General features: G+C 42.2%; 1 protein-coding gene across 1 annotated transcript; it reads right to left on the bottom strand.

Moving 5' to 3' along the window:
* Positions 1 to 1680: 1680 nt before the first annotated feature.
* On the bottom strand, positions 1681 to 14380 carry NPNT (nephronectin). Its single transcript, XM_009868249.1, has 7 exons — positions 14121 to 14380; positions 11018 to 11252; positions 8971 to 9190; positions 8416 to 8511; positions 7928 to 8026; positions 4234 to 4490; positions 1681 to 1776 (listed from the first exon to the last, which is right to left on the bottom strand). Exons 1-7 carry the CDS (start codon positions 14378 to 14380, stop codon positions 1681 to 1683), a joined length of 1263 nt encoding a protein of 420 aa, XP_009866551.1.
* Positions 14381 to 14581: the final 201 nt, after the last annotated feature.

The following is a 14581-nucleotide window of genomic DNA, read 5'->3' on the forward strand; positions in this document are numbered from 1 at the left end:
TTGTTGATACAGTTTTCCAGGAGACTTATCTGTTTGGTCACATAAACTTCTGATACACACACTGTGCTTTGTCTTAGGGGACAATTATTTTCAAAACAGTACTTTGGAATACAGCCTCTAATAGGTTTGCGATTTTGTCTCTGTGGACTCTGTGCAAGGCTTAACATGATTTTTTTTTTTAATGATAGTTTCATAACATGGTATGATGACGATATTTATTTTACATTGTATTTAGAAAGATTTGAGACGTACTTCTTCTCTATATACATTTTTGAAGCTTTAAGGCTGTGCCACTAATAACATTTCATCCATCTGTTGTCATTTTCTTAAACATTACGATTACTTAGTCCAACGTAGAACTGTTAGCAGCAATGATGATGATGTACCTCATTTAAAAAATCCCAAACCAAACAGAAGTGCTCCCTGGGAAACTGCACACCAAATGTAGGATACATAACTAAAAAATGAGCCCAAAGTTCTGATAAATATTTAGTTCCAGCTAGAGCTAACAGTTATTTCTAGTTCTAAAGAATAAAATGTTCATTATTTACAGGAGGGTTGGATGGACAATTGACAAAGACCACTCAAGGCATTTCATGGTCTGAATTGTTCACGCGGGGTTGATGCAACGGCCCTGGTTTGCTTGTGCGTAGGCTTGTACCACCCGTGAGAAAGGAACATTCCCAGCGGCGTCAACGGGCTCCATCTGACGGGACACACACATTATCTTCTCCGGGCTGCTCAGTCTCCAACTGAACCGGGAGATTCTTGCAGGTTTGCTAAATGCAAACTTGCAGAGCATTGTCAGATGCCGGTTTACATCAGGTAAGGGTTTGGTCTTTTGCCTTCAGCATATTACAACGTGAAAAACTGCACCAGTATTTTTCAATGAGCACCAGTAACTGACTTTGGTAACATATCTATTGGCACAGCCAGCAGGATCAAAGAATCTGTGCTGAACTCCTGCCTTGTACAATAAGAAGGCACAGCTGCCGATCACCATGCAACTAGAGTCTGTAAATATTAAAAACATAAATATGTTAATAACCATACACATATACACAGAACACAGCAGTAGCAATATTACAGGATGCGGGGCCTACTCTATATAACCGCTTTTTGCTAATACAGATGCAACACTGACGTAAATGCTATTTAATATGAAGGAAACCCTTCTTCAAAGGCCAGGGGCAGTGAGCCAAAGTTCAGGTCCAGGCTTCCGCTCATCTGAGATCACTCTGAAACTGGATCAATCCTACTGCCTAGCAACTCTCTAATCAATACAAGAGAAGCACAATGGGAAGATAATGACTGTTGATTAACACTAAAACTTTCTGAGCTGGAGCTTTCTTTTGCCACCACTTGTATTCAATTCTCCCATTTTCACAAGTGCTCTTTGAGCACTCACCAGGCTTTACAGGGTATAAAGTTACTCCAAATGAATTATTGATGTAGGGGTAAGGATTAAAAAAATAACCAGCGTGGGACTGGAGGTCCTGAATCCTGGGAGTGCTCTCCATGTTTTTTAAGTTAAGTTTAAATGAAATTGCACTTAGAAGACCACCAAGAAGTTGTCACTGCCCAATTTTTCTTCTTTTTCATGAAGTTCTGTTTTCAAAGCCTGATAAGAACAGCATGAGAAGGGCCAGAGGAGATGACTATGCTCGTCCATTGTCTTTGCTAATGCTCTTCAGAGCAGCGTCCTCTCCTCAAGATCACGTCATCTAGTCCAATGTCCCCCGTTCTTCCTTTCCCTTTCTCCCCTTTGAAAATAACCTGGGAAGAGAAATAGAACTATTTGAGTGCAAAACTGAAGTAAAACGAAAGAAGCTCTGGCTGGCAGAGATCTCAATGGTGAGAGAGCAAAAACATAAGAGAGCTCAGGCAATCCTAACTGGCTGACAAAAGCCTATTCATTATGCTCAGAATTACAGCTGTTTTCTTCTGTTTCTGATCCTCTCCCTTCTTCACTTTGGCAGGATCTTTGTGAAGAACCAGCAGTTCGGGATGGAGTTGTTCCAGCTGCACCATCTTTAAGGTGAGGTTAACTTCCACATAAGAGCATCTTGGGCACTTGATCATCTCCGCACTGTTTTCACTTTCCCTCATGGCAAATGTACATAAAATCCTCTGTATTCTGAAAAATGTTCTCTAGTAGAGGAGCCTTCCTTTTCTAAAGCACCTCGCAGCTGCCTTAGTTCTGGGAACTAGAAACACCCATCTTTTATTTAACAAATCCTGGCTCCTCACAAAACGGCAGCGGAAGTTTAACCATGGATTTACACCGAGCCTTAGCAGTGCAGATTTAGCTGGAGCAGGAGAAATTTAACAAATATAAAGCTTGACCGGAGCATACATCAGAGAAGCTATACAGAATGGTCAGCTGACTTTAAGAAACACTTCCTATAAATCTGTATTGCTCACCTGTGCTACTACAGGTCAGATGCCTGAACTGTTTATTATGGTCAGTGGTTTTGATTGTGGCTTAAAAATTATTTGAAGCCTACAGCAAAAACTTTGTAAGAGTGAGCTGGAAAGAGTTAATACAGATTCATAGATCAGAAATTCTGCTGTGTAGTTAAAAATAATTCAGATGCTTGCCAAAAGCACACTTTTACAGAAGGAATAGGAACAAAAGTGGTCAGAGAAACTGTGTTGAATATACTGCATTGGTTTTTTAGAAGTAATTTTGAGTGTACCTTAGAAATAATTTACACAGAGATAATTCATTAAAAAGTGTAATAAAGGATTCTGGTCTCCATTCACAGTCTCCTCAGGTTTCCAGCAGGCTCCCCCCCTAAAATCACTACTGGTTATTTGCGTTTGTTTTTTAATTAGCTCAAAAATAAAGCTTCCAGTTTTCCTTCTGAATTTCTCTGTGGCAGAGCCCTTACTGGCTTACCTCGAGTTCTGCCTCATGCCCTCATCCCTGGAATGAATGTCATGGTGGTTCAGGTGAGCAGCCGAGGCTGGAAAAGATCCCAAACGTGACTGTTCCAGGTGTAAGGCGCTGTGAGGCAGCGCTGGTCTGAGGAGCCATCACTGGTGATGGCTGAGAGCCCCTGCCAAGGGGACAGCGCAAAGGGGACCTGCTGCTCTTGTTTGAGGTCTCTAAAACTCATTTGCTTTTCCGCCAGACAACGTATGAGTGATACACACTTGTTTAATGAACTGCTCTATTGGGTGAGGATTGCCAGAAGTGTTAAACTTGGAAAAAAAGGGTAAGAATGTGGCAAATATAGTTCCCTTGTCATAGATTTCCACATTCTCAGTCTGACATTTATTTGCAGCTAACAGGAGGTCAGGTGGCTTTGCTACTATTGCTGAGGTCCAATTTCAGAAAATTATCTGTGGTAATTACAGTCTTAATACTAATTTTAGAACCATATACTCTGTGTGTGTTGCAGCCTGCTCCCACCATGAACATTATCATGTATGAGCTTTTCAGACCATCTGATATATACGTTAGAGCAAAACAGGCCCTGAAGCACCCAAGCTCCTTCTTCAGATCCGAAACAGAAACTACCTTTCCAGTTAAGCAGAGGTTGAAGGAAAATACTGAGCTTTTGATATCAATTTATCACCTGATATTTCTAAGACTTCCAGGTATTAAAAGCTTCTCCATGGCGCTTCAGATGGTTTCTTTTGATTGTGCTAGACCATTTTGTATTATTGGCATAGTTAGGTCATCATTTATCTCCTTGGCCAGATCCGCTGCAGGCATGCTGAAGAGCATAAAATCATGTGAGACCTCCCTGCATTACTAAAAATGACTTTTTTCAGTATCTTTGCCCTGGTTTAGCCAGTTATTAACCCACAAGGGATGATTCTTCTTATTTCATGGCACTGTCTTATTTAGAGCAGTACTCACGAGGATCTTGATATGGGCTTTTTGGAAATCCATGTACACCATGCCAGGGTCCAGTTGCTGTGCAGTGATTCCCTCAAACCTGGCTGTACGAGGGAGCTCACTACAGGCTATTTTCTCATTTTCTATGTGTCTCTTGCTGTAGGTGGTGTTTTGTTTTTTTTGTTTGGGGTTTCTTTGCATAAAAACTAATTTGAAAAAATGCACAATGACTTTCATCCTTAATGTCATTCCACTGGCAGGGATCAGAGCAATAAAACACAAGCTGAAGTCAAACTTGGAGGACAAACAGTCTGATTCTATACCATCGAAGTGTCTTCAGCTTCTCACTCAGAAAAAAAAGTGAAAGGCAGCACAGTACTTACGCTCTTGATGCCTAATCCTCCTAAAGTTATGTGAGTCTGCCTCCAGCCATGGCCACCATTTCTTCCCCAGACGGCTGGTCCGTGCGCGCCGTTTTTCCTTACGAAGACTTGGAGGGCAGCAGACTGCAGCCCGGGCACCTTATGCCTGAATGAGAGGCACAAGTCGCCGGCCTGAGCTGCGTGAGCCAAGGGCAGGATCAGGTGAGCTGCTCTTCCTTCCTTGCCTTGGGGGTCAGAGATGGTAAGATACTGTCCGCCTGCAAAAGAAAAAGCAGTTAGTTGTGGTGTGTGGGTTTTTTTTTTAATTTTATTGTGTTGCAGACCAAGAGTCATTAAGATTGAAATAAAAAAGGGCTCCACATGGTCCAGTAAGTCTTAAAGAGCTGCTGAAACGTGAGCCAGAACTGACGCAGCTGCCTCCTGCAGTGTGAGAGCCGTGCTGGTCTTCTGTCGGCACTAGTGCCAGGCCAGGTCTTGCCCATCGAATTTCTTTTTCCCAAAACAAATAAGACCTCTTCTGAAAATGAAAGTTTCGTGTATTCCTTCATTCCCACAGCAACACTAAAGCTAGTGTGTATGATTATCCACCTTGTAAGATGCATTGTTTTGCTACTAGGCAGCTGAAGGAGAAGGCCAGCATAAGTGTGCCCGTGGAACGGAGCTGTGGTTCTGTCCCTTGCCTTTTGTTTGGGAACTGTGTTAACAGGTTAAGTCTCAAAGCATATCCGCTTGCAAACACCGATACCCTTTTTAGTTAACCATAATTTAAACTCTTAACCTAGATTAGATACAGAAAGCTGGAAACAGTAATGATTTCCAGATGGCTGTTAACTTGATACGCTCCCTCAAGTCTTCTCTAACAGTAGTAAGTTGTCAGTGAACATACTTGATTCAAAACTCCCGTATTATCTCTATATCATCTATGAAGTAAAGATGCCTTCAGAAAACACCTAGAACATGAAAAGTAAAGAATCTCGGGTATGGCAACATCCATTAAACCTAAAAAAAAATAAATAAAGGAATACTTTCACAAAACCACAATAAATGAGACTTCACATCTTGAAGAAGACCCACACCTATATTTTTAATTTGTACTTTTTAGTCAAACTTTTGCAAGGTGAATGATAAGTTTAAAATTTGAAATTATCTAAGGGAAGAGTGTTCACTCTAAAAAAGATAAAAATTAAAAAATCTTACTCTGAATCTAAGAATTCTTTTCCTCTTTCTTTTGAGATTTGATTTTTAAATCTTTTTTAAATCAAAAAATCCAAGTTTAATGAACTTAAGGTAAAAGTGGCATTTAGGCTCCTTAGCTGAAACTGATAGTGTAGAAATATTTGGGAGTCATAATATTGTTGATATACACAGTCTTTACTTAGAAAAAATACTTTTCATTTAAATTGTTGCCCTGCTACTACTCAACCAGAACTGTATTTTTCTGAAAGCCTCTTTTTGAAAGCCACAATGATTTTCCTCAAAAGCTGTGAGATTTAATGACAACATACCAGGGCTTGTCACACACTTAAAAGGAAAGCCAACCTTGTCTCCAATTCACTGTTCCTACTTTAGGTTATTAGATCACATTGAGACCAAAGAAAGCAAAGTTGTGCTGCTGCCTGGGGCCCCAGATCTGGATTTGGGCATGAAGTGGGATCCGTTTGTCCAAGGATCTATTGAAGTTTTTTGTTTAGGTTTGGGTGCTTTTTTATTTTATTTTTCATTATTTAATGCATTGCTTTTGCTAAAATAAGCATAACAGAGTTTAAATAACTGCACCTGTTTGTTGTAGATACAATTATACCACTATAAAGGTACTGACCTGACTCATTAATTGCATCTGTTTCAGAGAGTTACAGTGACTGAATCCCATCAATAGGAAACAGATTTAGGGAAGCACAAAGCCAACATGCCTGTAGGCAAGTCCCTGCAGGAGAAGGTCCCCTCAAATGAGCATTTTCTGCACCAAGATAAGCTTATAAGTGTTCAGCATGGTACCTTTCAAAATGCAGATTCTGATAAACCAATAACAAATTTTGAAAGGTGAAAGCAAACACTCAGGAACAAGCTGTGAAACTAAATCCCTGCAACAAGGTATTCCAGAAAAGAGGGAGTGGGTGGGTGACTTCAAGGGACAAGTTTTAACAGGTTATGTCAACAACAGCAGAACACACACAGGAAACAAGAAGCTGAGAATGTCCCTGACTGAGAAGCAACACAGGTCTAAAAAAAAAAAAAAGTCTAAAAAAAAAAAAATCCACTTACGAAGCATAGTACTGGAACTTAATACATACTAACAACAGTTCTTAAGTACAGATAATGAATATGCTTTGAATTACTGTCTCAGAAACAAAGCTTTTCAAAATCCATTGTTTCAAAGAGATGTTTAGATTGTGTGTGATCTTTTTTTAAAATGCCAGTCTGTAAGCAGGACACAGCTACCAAACAGCTCCGTTTTCTGCAGCAGGAAGGAGCTCTGCTCTCCGCGTCACTCACGAAACTTTTTAGGTGTTCTAAGGAGCATCCTAGAAATACTACAGTACGCCTGCGGGTGGGGAGGGTGGGTGAGTGAAGACAGGACGTCCACTCAGCCACCCAAACAGCCTGAAAAAGGGGCCAGGTCACCTGCAGTGGTGGCAAACGATCGTCTCATCACTGGCAGTGCAAGGACAGACATCCGTGATGACATGGTGTGTAAGGAAAATTACTCTCAGCACCCTCATCCTGCAACATTTTACTGCCCTAGAGCACATATGGTTACAAAGCCTGTCACCCCCTCACATAATCTAAGTGTTGTGTGCTTCAAAGGCTGCTCGGCTGGGTATGAAGTGAGCCTGGCGTTACGGGAGCCAGAGACGTGTGTCTAACCTCCGGTGACACGGGGCGAGCGCTGCTGGAAGGGTCCAGAGGCAAGGACAGCCAACCTCTCGGTGCCACACAGGAAAACCAAAAGGGGACAAAACTGCGTGCGTTTCTACCAGCGCAGACGTGTGCTTCTGCTGGGACTGTGCGCGCAGGAGGGGCTGCTGCCCTGGCTGATCACCAGTGCCGAAGGCAGCCTTCTCCTGTCCTGCAATATTCATCACAAGGTCACCTTTTTACTGTCCCAAATACACTCATTTTCAGAAGTCTCTGCATACAAGCACCTAACTTGTCTTCCTTCCAGTTCCATAACAGCTTTCCTACATACAGGTTGCTGTAACCTGGAGTAGACGTCAATTAAATCAAACCAAGAGGTTAAACCAGAACAATGTATTTGGCAGCAGAACAAAGACTATTTTCAGCGCTTTCTATAATTTTGCTAGTAATATGGAAACAATTATGTTTACGTGGTGGTTTGAAAAATAAGCTCTGTTTCACCATAAATAAAAGGCTTTCTCTAGTCCACTTTTTTGTTCTTTCTGATTCTTTTAAGACAGATAATCTTTTACTGAATACATTTACTACTCCTTCAGAGACATTCCAATGGAAAGATACCAGCTATGATAAAAGTGAAAATTCTCAGTTGCCTTTTCGTGTTGGGAATCCTTGGTTTTGATTTTTATACACAGAAGAGGTGTGGGTGTGAAATGTATCTCAGAAGTAAAGGGAACAGAAGCTGCATAAATTCATTATAGTGCGAGAACTGTCCCCAACCTCAACCTCAAGCCTGGGTGGTTCTTCAGCTACAGGATGCACTCGGACACAAGGACCTTACCTGACTCGTCTCTCACTGGTTCCCAGTGCAAGTTGTCATCTTTGTCCTTGAGCCATCCACAGAGTCCACTGTCAAAATCACAGCTGTGTACCAGCACACCTAGGCAGAACAGAGCAGAAGGTCCAAAAAAAAAAAACCCCAAAACCAACCCCAAACCAGTGATATGGATTGTTTTGGTTGGGGAACTCCAGCAATTTCCCTTGTGGCTGACACCAGCAAGTGAATATGAAAATTAAATGCAGCTGAAGGAGCACTACGAAAAGAATCTATAAAAACACTAGAACAATAAGAAGGGCGCTAGTGTTGTTATTAACAATTCACTCTATTTTTGTGCTAAATCTGCTGGGAAATAAAACTGTAAAGGCTCATTTTTAAAAAGCACAGCCAAGGGGCAAAAGATGTAGGAGTCCTGTAAGAACGTATAAAACCCCAAGAAATCTCAAGAAATCCTTAAAGCCCAGGCCCTGAACAGGAGACACGATCTTTACCTGGGTCATCGTTTGCTTCAAATTCATCAGCTGTAATCCCTCTTTCAATTTCAAGTATTTCAAACAGATTATTGCTCACTCCAGGCTGGCGCGGAACTGTGAGAAAAGTAGTTTTTCAGAAGTGAATGAGATAAAATTAGTTAGTGACCTACTTCTTTATCTTTAATAAAAAAATCGGCAGAGCAGCTCTGGGCATTGTGCTTTTCTCGGAGAATTCAATGTATTTAATTATATTTGACATGAAGAGTCATAAACTTTATGTTGTAACATTTATCTGAGGACTGTAAAAGGCTGTAAAAGGTGGGTCCAAATCTGCTAGATGCTCTTCAAATGAAAACTCTTTTTAAACCGGGGGGGGGCGGGGAGGGAGAGCAAGCTTTAACCTTGAAGCGTGCTATTCACCTCCAAACGCATTTTCAAAGATAGTGGTTTCTCAGTAAGATAAAGCCACATTAAAGCCCGTGCTCAGACTTTGCAATCCCCTCACCTTCCACAGCTGTTTATAGAAGAATCTCCACAGGAGGCAGCAGTACTTGGGAGAGGCCCCCGGCACACCCAACCCTCGTCCCTGTCTCTGCAAAGGATCAGAGATCCCTAAACAATTCCCAGGATTGTACCGAGAGCTGAGGAGAAGCAGCTCTGGTGGAAGCTGGAATTCAACTGTAATTATGCTTTTTGCTTCCCAACACAGTCTGTCCTTCAGCTGCAAGGAGAAGGAACGCTCTCGGTGATTAACGTGCCCAGGGGTTATCAGGCGCTCGGCAGGCAGGGCGACCTGAAATTTAAGAGCTCGTTGTGGGAACGAGGGCTGCCAACATCAGGTGACTACAAAGACTTGCCGCTTACTCCTGGGCCCATCTCCAGAAATAACGCAGCGGTGTTGTGCCTAATGGACAGCTGTCAACTAGAGATAAACAGACTGCACAGGACAGAGCTCTCTTGGAAATTCCTCTTTTACAGGCAGGTCTAGTGCGTAATTAGTAACAGCAGTAACATGTTTCAGACGTGTCCTTAGATGTTATAGGCACCTCTGACACCTACGGTATGTGCAAGGGCCTTATCTATTAAAAACTCGACACGTTTTCCTTTTGCAGTGCTAAAATTAAAATATTTTAATGTCTCTCTGGGCTTCTTAGGCAAGCGAGAACAAGAAGAATTGAGGTGATTTACAATTCTAAACTGAAATAGAAGACTTGTTTTCAGGAAATCACAGCAAACATAAGAAGGAACTTCTTTTGCACCCGGACAACACGTAAATAGCGCTGCTGCAAGAGCTCCTCTAAAGGAGGACAGAGGAAAACAAAAATTAAGAATGAAGTAGCTTCTTGCTTTTTGGAATTAGGACAAAATGAGCAGCCTGATAAAAGGTCAATGAAATGCTAATGTATTTTAAAAGCAGTAACACAAGCTACAGATCTTGGATGAAAATTGTGTATAATGAAAATAAATAAATAGGTGGATAAATAAATATCAAAGTCTGTAGGACACTGATTAACTAAGTATTATACTCAGTTTTTGAACCACTACATCTCCTTTTTTAGTTTAAATTCTTTGTGGATTTTGGATTATGTCTGTTTGCAGTCCAGAATATTAATGCTCAAACAGCCTCAAGGACTTTAGGTTGGCTTGGGTAGTAAAGGCCAGTTAACTTTATAAGTAGACACTGTAATAATATTTTTGCTGTTTCTTTTAATCTGCTTTTTTGCTTATGTGATTGGAATTTTGAGATTTAACATGAAAGAAACTTTACAAATGTGTCCAGCTCACACCACCTAGGCCAATAATCACCTGCAGTACATTTATACACCAATACTATATTGAATTATATAAAAAAAATCATTGTTTACCTCAGGCAGCAAAAAAATTGAAACGGGAATGCTCTAAAACCATTGTTCACCCTTAATGCCTCCCAGCAAACTGCCTTTCCTATGAACTCTGTGTAACACACATAGGCGGGATGGCTGAAGCAGCACATCCCACAGTTCCAGTCACAACTGCCCAGGGGTGTTTATGGGGTGTCACACATCAGAACAGCACACCCACTTTTTTACGCATCTCTGACTGCACGGCACCCATGGACAACCACGAGTTGTGGGGTAGATGACACGTGTGCCCAGACAACTGCGGTGCGCGCAGCAGCTCTCGGCACTGGCTCAGTGCAGCTGTGGTGGGTTTGCTCAGGGAGGTGCAAACAGGCAATTCAGTTTCTTAGGGTTACTGTGGCCGGGGTCAGCAAATTTTGTGGGAGTATTTACCTGCTAAACTAATGGCAGCCTGTAAATTACTTACTGCCATTTTGGGCAGTAGAGTTCCGACTGCAATTCTACCTTAGGTAAGCCCTCACGGCGGAGTTTCACCGCTGCAGGCTGCTGCTCCCCGTGGAATGCAGCAGTCCCACGGAGGAGACACCTCTGTGCGGCACCTCCAGGGACAGCACCTCAATCTTCCTCTCCTTGGACTGTGCTAAGGAAAACAGCTGCTGTTTGTTTCCTACGCTATAAAGTCAGCGATTAGCTTTAAACCTGTTGAGAGCAGCATACGTAGGTGCTGAAGCTGCCAGTCAGGAGTAGACATGCAGGCTCTTCTTGAAGCGTCTTCACACCTGTCGCATCACAGGGCGCAGGCGTAGGAAGGGGCCGGCCCCCCACGGGGGCTGATGGAAATGCAAGCTGCCCTCTCCCTGAGCCCATGAGGAACCTCGCAGTGCCATCACCCCCGAGCCCCTACGCACCCACCAGCGACTGGATGCCCACATCCTCTTCTCATCCAGGTTAACACTGAGCTTAACACCCTGCTCCTCCACATCTTCCGGTTCTTCCCTGCACCTGAAGTTTTTCCTTAGGGACCAAGGGCTCAGAACAGAGACAGGCAGCTCCAGGGCTCTAAACGAGGCCCGTGGCAGAGAGCACTGAGGAAAGCCACTTCTGTGCTCCAGGATTTGTAGGATACTCAAGGGTCACAGACTCAAGGTACGTGCTTCTCTGTCCTCCACAGCTTTTCTTACGGAAAATGCTGCAGGCAATATTAGGAATTTGTTTTCCAAGTTACTTCGTTTACTTACTAAAATATCATTTCTAATGCACTGCTGTTTTATACAAATCAGTTACATCTGTGCCCACATACAAGCATTCTCCAAACTAAAGCAAGTATCTTTTGCCTATAATTAATGCTCTACAAAAAAATATTTCTTCAAAACTTCTCTCCAAACTCCTCTCCCAACCTGGTTGTTGTGAACTTCGAGCAGAACGTGTTGCAGAGCTTTAAACCAGTCACATCAGTGCCCAGATCTAATTAGAGGAATGTGCACTCGATACAAAACAGGAGTTACCGTAAGAGATGCAGGACTAAATATGATCCATGTGTACATTTCTTTTGCTGCGACGACTAATATGTTGAGTGGCGATCGTGGGAGAAAGTATTTGGCACAATTATTTTCCGCAAGCTTTCCAAGCTCTTTCTGTTTATTTTATATAGCATATCAGTGTGCTTTTCACTTAACTCCAATGGTTTGATAAAGCTTGTTAAATATAAACTTGGCTTCTTTTTCTTGGAGAATTTTATAAGCTCTGAGTGAGCCAATACATCAACACTACCATGTTCTCAAAGTTCACGAGCTAAGTTCTTCACAGATGAACATTTAATATCCTCACAAGACTGATTTCTTTTCAGCTTTTTTTCATTTACTTGCTAATAACCGAGCTTAGGAGTATAAGAGACGGTGTGTACACATGCCAGAATAATCACTGTTTTGGTGTTACAAAACTGAAACAAAATATGGTGCGCAGCTTCATGTTCTTAGTAATTGGTATTACTGTTAATAATGCAGTGTTCTGCCTTACAACAAACACCGCGTTCTTACGCAATTCCATTCCGCACAGTAATCATGACCAAGCTTCTCATTTGTTAAAAACAATAACAACAAAAGACATTTTGACTGAATAGCTACAACTGAAAGTTGTTAAATTCTACTTCCAAAAAAAAACCCCAAACCCTCCACAACTGATGAGTAGAACTGGCAGAAAAACAGAAGAACTAGTAGAAACAGAACTAGCAGAAAAAGGCTAAAAGGAAGGCTAGTCCAGAGGTCAATCAGACTCAGTACACAAGAGTACATCCTGCTTTCCTCCAGGGAAGGCTTTGATATGTGCTGAGCTAAAAAGAAGAGGTGCACTTCACCCTTTTCTCTGAATACCTGCAGCATGCAGGATATGTTGCCTAAAACTGAGCAGACTCAAATTTTGCAGTGAGAGTTATTTCATGGACTGTCCCACCCTCGGCAGCACCGTTTGCAGAGGAGGGGAGACACGGTGCTTGTGTGCGGCAAGTTTCAAGTCCAATCTTGCACTTCTCAGGCAGTTACAAGGCTCGTTAACTTCAACCTGAATCAAACACCTGATTATGTATCTTCTCAGAAGATTTTCTGAAAACTAATCCACCTGCTTTTCTATGAGCAGCTATTCAGGAGGTGCAGAGTGACAACTGAGTTACAGGGAAACACAGCTAAAATAAGTCTACAGTAGCTTGCATATTAGATATGTGGATAAAACTAGCTGAAAAATTGACGGAGGGTATGATTTGTAAGACTCCTAGATCTTACCACTTAGCTCCAAACAGGAACAAAGTGCCTGTATTACCTGCTTAAATATTAAGACAAATACATTTTCATAGGTTCCAGAACAGTGAAGACAAATGAAATGCTACTGTAAGATGATGCTATCCTAATGACATCAAGGAATAAAAAACTCACATTTTTTGCTTTTAGCATTTCCCTTTTTTCAACAGCTTCAAGGATCACAAACCAGCATTTACTGCACCAAGGACTTTTCAGTCATTGAAAGGGCAAGCAGAAAGAATCAAATTTTAATCCAATCTTTAGGATTCTTTCAGTAGTTGATATTAGAAAGTCTACTAATTCCAATCTTTTCAGCTCCACTAAGGGCTAAGAAGGAAAACTGCTGAACTATCTTGTGACACAGATAAGGGCTTTTGTTTTTCCTCTGCTGATATCTAATATTCTGCTTTGTCTTTAAGTTTTGTGCTTTTAATGCTTATCACCCAGATTTCAATGGTAGCAGAAATTCAGTCTTACTGAGAAGTACGTTCTATTCATTAGAGACCTTATTCAAGTAACCTCTATTTCACTGTAGTTTGTACCAGTGTTGAAATAGTTAAATATTAAGCCATCGCTGCATTCCTCCCTCATTGCCATTCCCCCCCCTATATCCATATCAGGAGAAGATTATCCTTGGTGCCAGATTCCACTGTCTGCATCTGACTAAGTGGTTCAAAGGCCAAGTGTAGGAATTCCATTTTTAAAAATACTCATTTTTCTGTTCTCTGAAAAAGCAGCTCCCCAAAGTCACTGCAGGCCTTCTTAGAAAAGAGGTAAAGCATCTAAAGAAATGCAACAACCCAATGCCCTTCAAAAATTACAAAGGTATTTAAAGAACATTATCAGCATTATTATCATCTGAGCTCTTTGTCCCCACTGAACAGACCAATTTTGCTGCTCCTCGACTGATTTCAAGCTGAGCAGCACATTCAAGAGTGCTCTGAAGTGAGAGCTTAGGATGGGTTTACTCAGTATGTGGAACGGCAGGTGAAAAAACAACAAAGGGAGAGAACAGAGAGCAAGGAGTCGGTAAGCTCAGGGAAAAATTAAATAATGAAAAATTAAAATGTGAGGGCTTCTTGCAGAAGTGCACCTGCCCAGGCATTTTTCCTCTCCTGACGTGCACCGATCCCAGAGCACCAGTACGTCTGCAGGACTCAGTCCAGTGCAGCAGGCACGACCTGTGAGCGCACGGCGCACCAACCCCGCCGCTGCCATGGGCTGCCTGGCACCAGTACCACCCGCTCCGATGGCTGGGCAGGGCAGGGGTTGCTGCCGCGCTGCTTTGCCAGACTCTGACTCAGGCTTCAGAGCCTGAGCAGGGGGCAGAATGGAAGGAAAAATGCCATTCATCACGGGATAACCTAGTTTAACACCACAACTTTAAATATTGAGCTCTTCAGCAGAGTCTAAGGGCTGGAAGATCCAGAGCTGCCGGCGGTTCCTGGCTACAGCGCTCTGTGATGGGTTTAGCCCATCCTTCTGTGATAAAACAATTTTTTGAACCCCTGGGATACAACAGCCCTTGGTGACACGCAAAGCAGCAGCCATCTA

Source organism: Apaloderma vittatum, unplaced genomic scaffold, assembly GCF_000703405.1.
Source record: "Apaloderma vittatum isolate BGI_N311 unplaced genomic scaffold, ASM70340v1 scaffold7324, whole genome shotgun sequence".
NCBI lineage: Eukaryota > Metazoa > Chordata > Aves > Trogoniformes > Trogonidae > Apaloderma > Apaloderma vittatum.

Bases quoted from the DNA above. Each gene is read 5' to 3' on its own strand.
- NPNT (XM_009868249.1), bottom strand. From the start codon at position 14,380: ATGAATGGCATTTTTCCTTCCATTCTGCCCCCTGCTCAGGCTCTGAAG. The intron at 8,512-8,970 runs GTGTGCCGGGGG...CTTTTCTCACAG, and splicing joins GAGACAGGGACGAGGGTTGG to TTCCGCGCCAGCCTGGAGTG. The intron at 4,491-7,927 runs GTAAGGTCCTTG...TTTCTTTTGCAG, and splicing joins ACCAGTGAGAGACGAGTCAG to GCGGACAGTATCTTACCATC.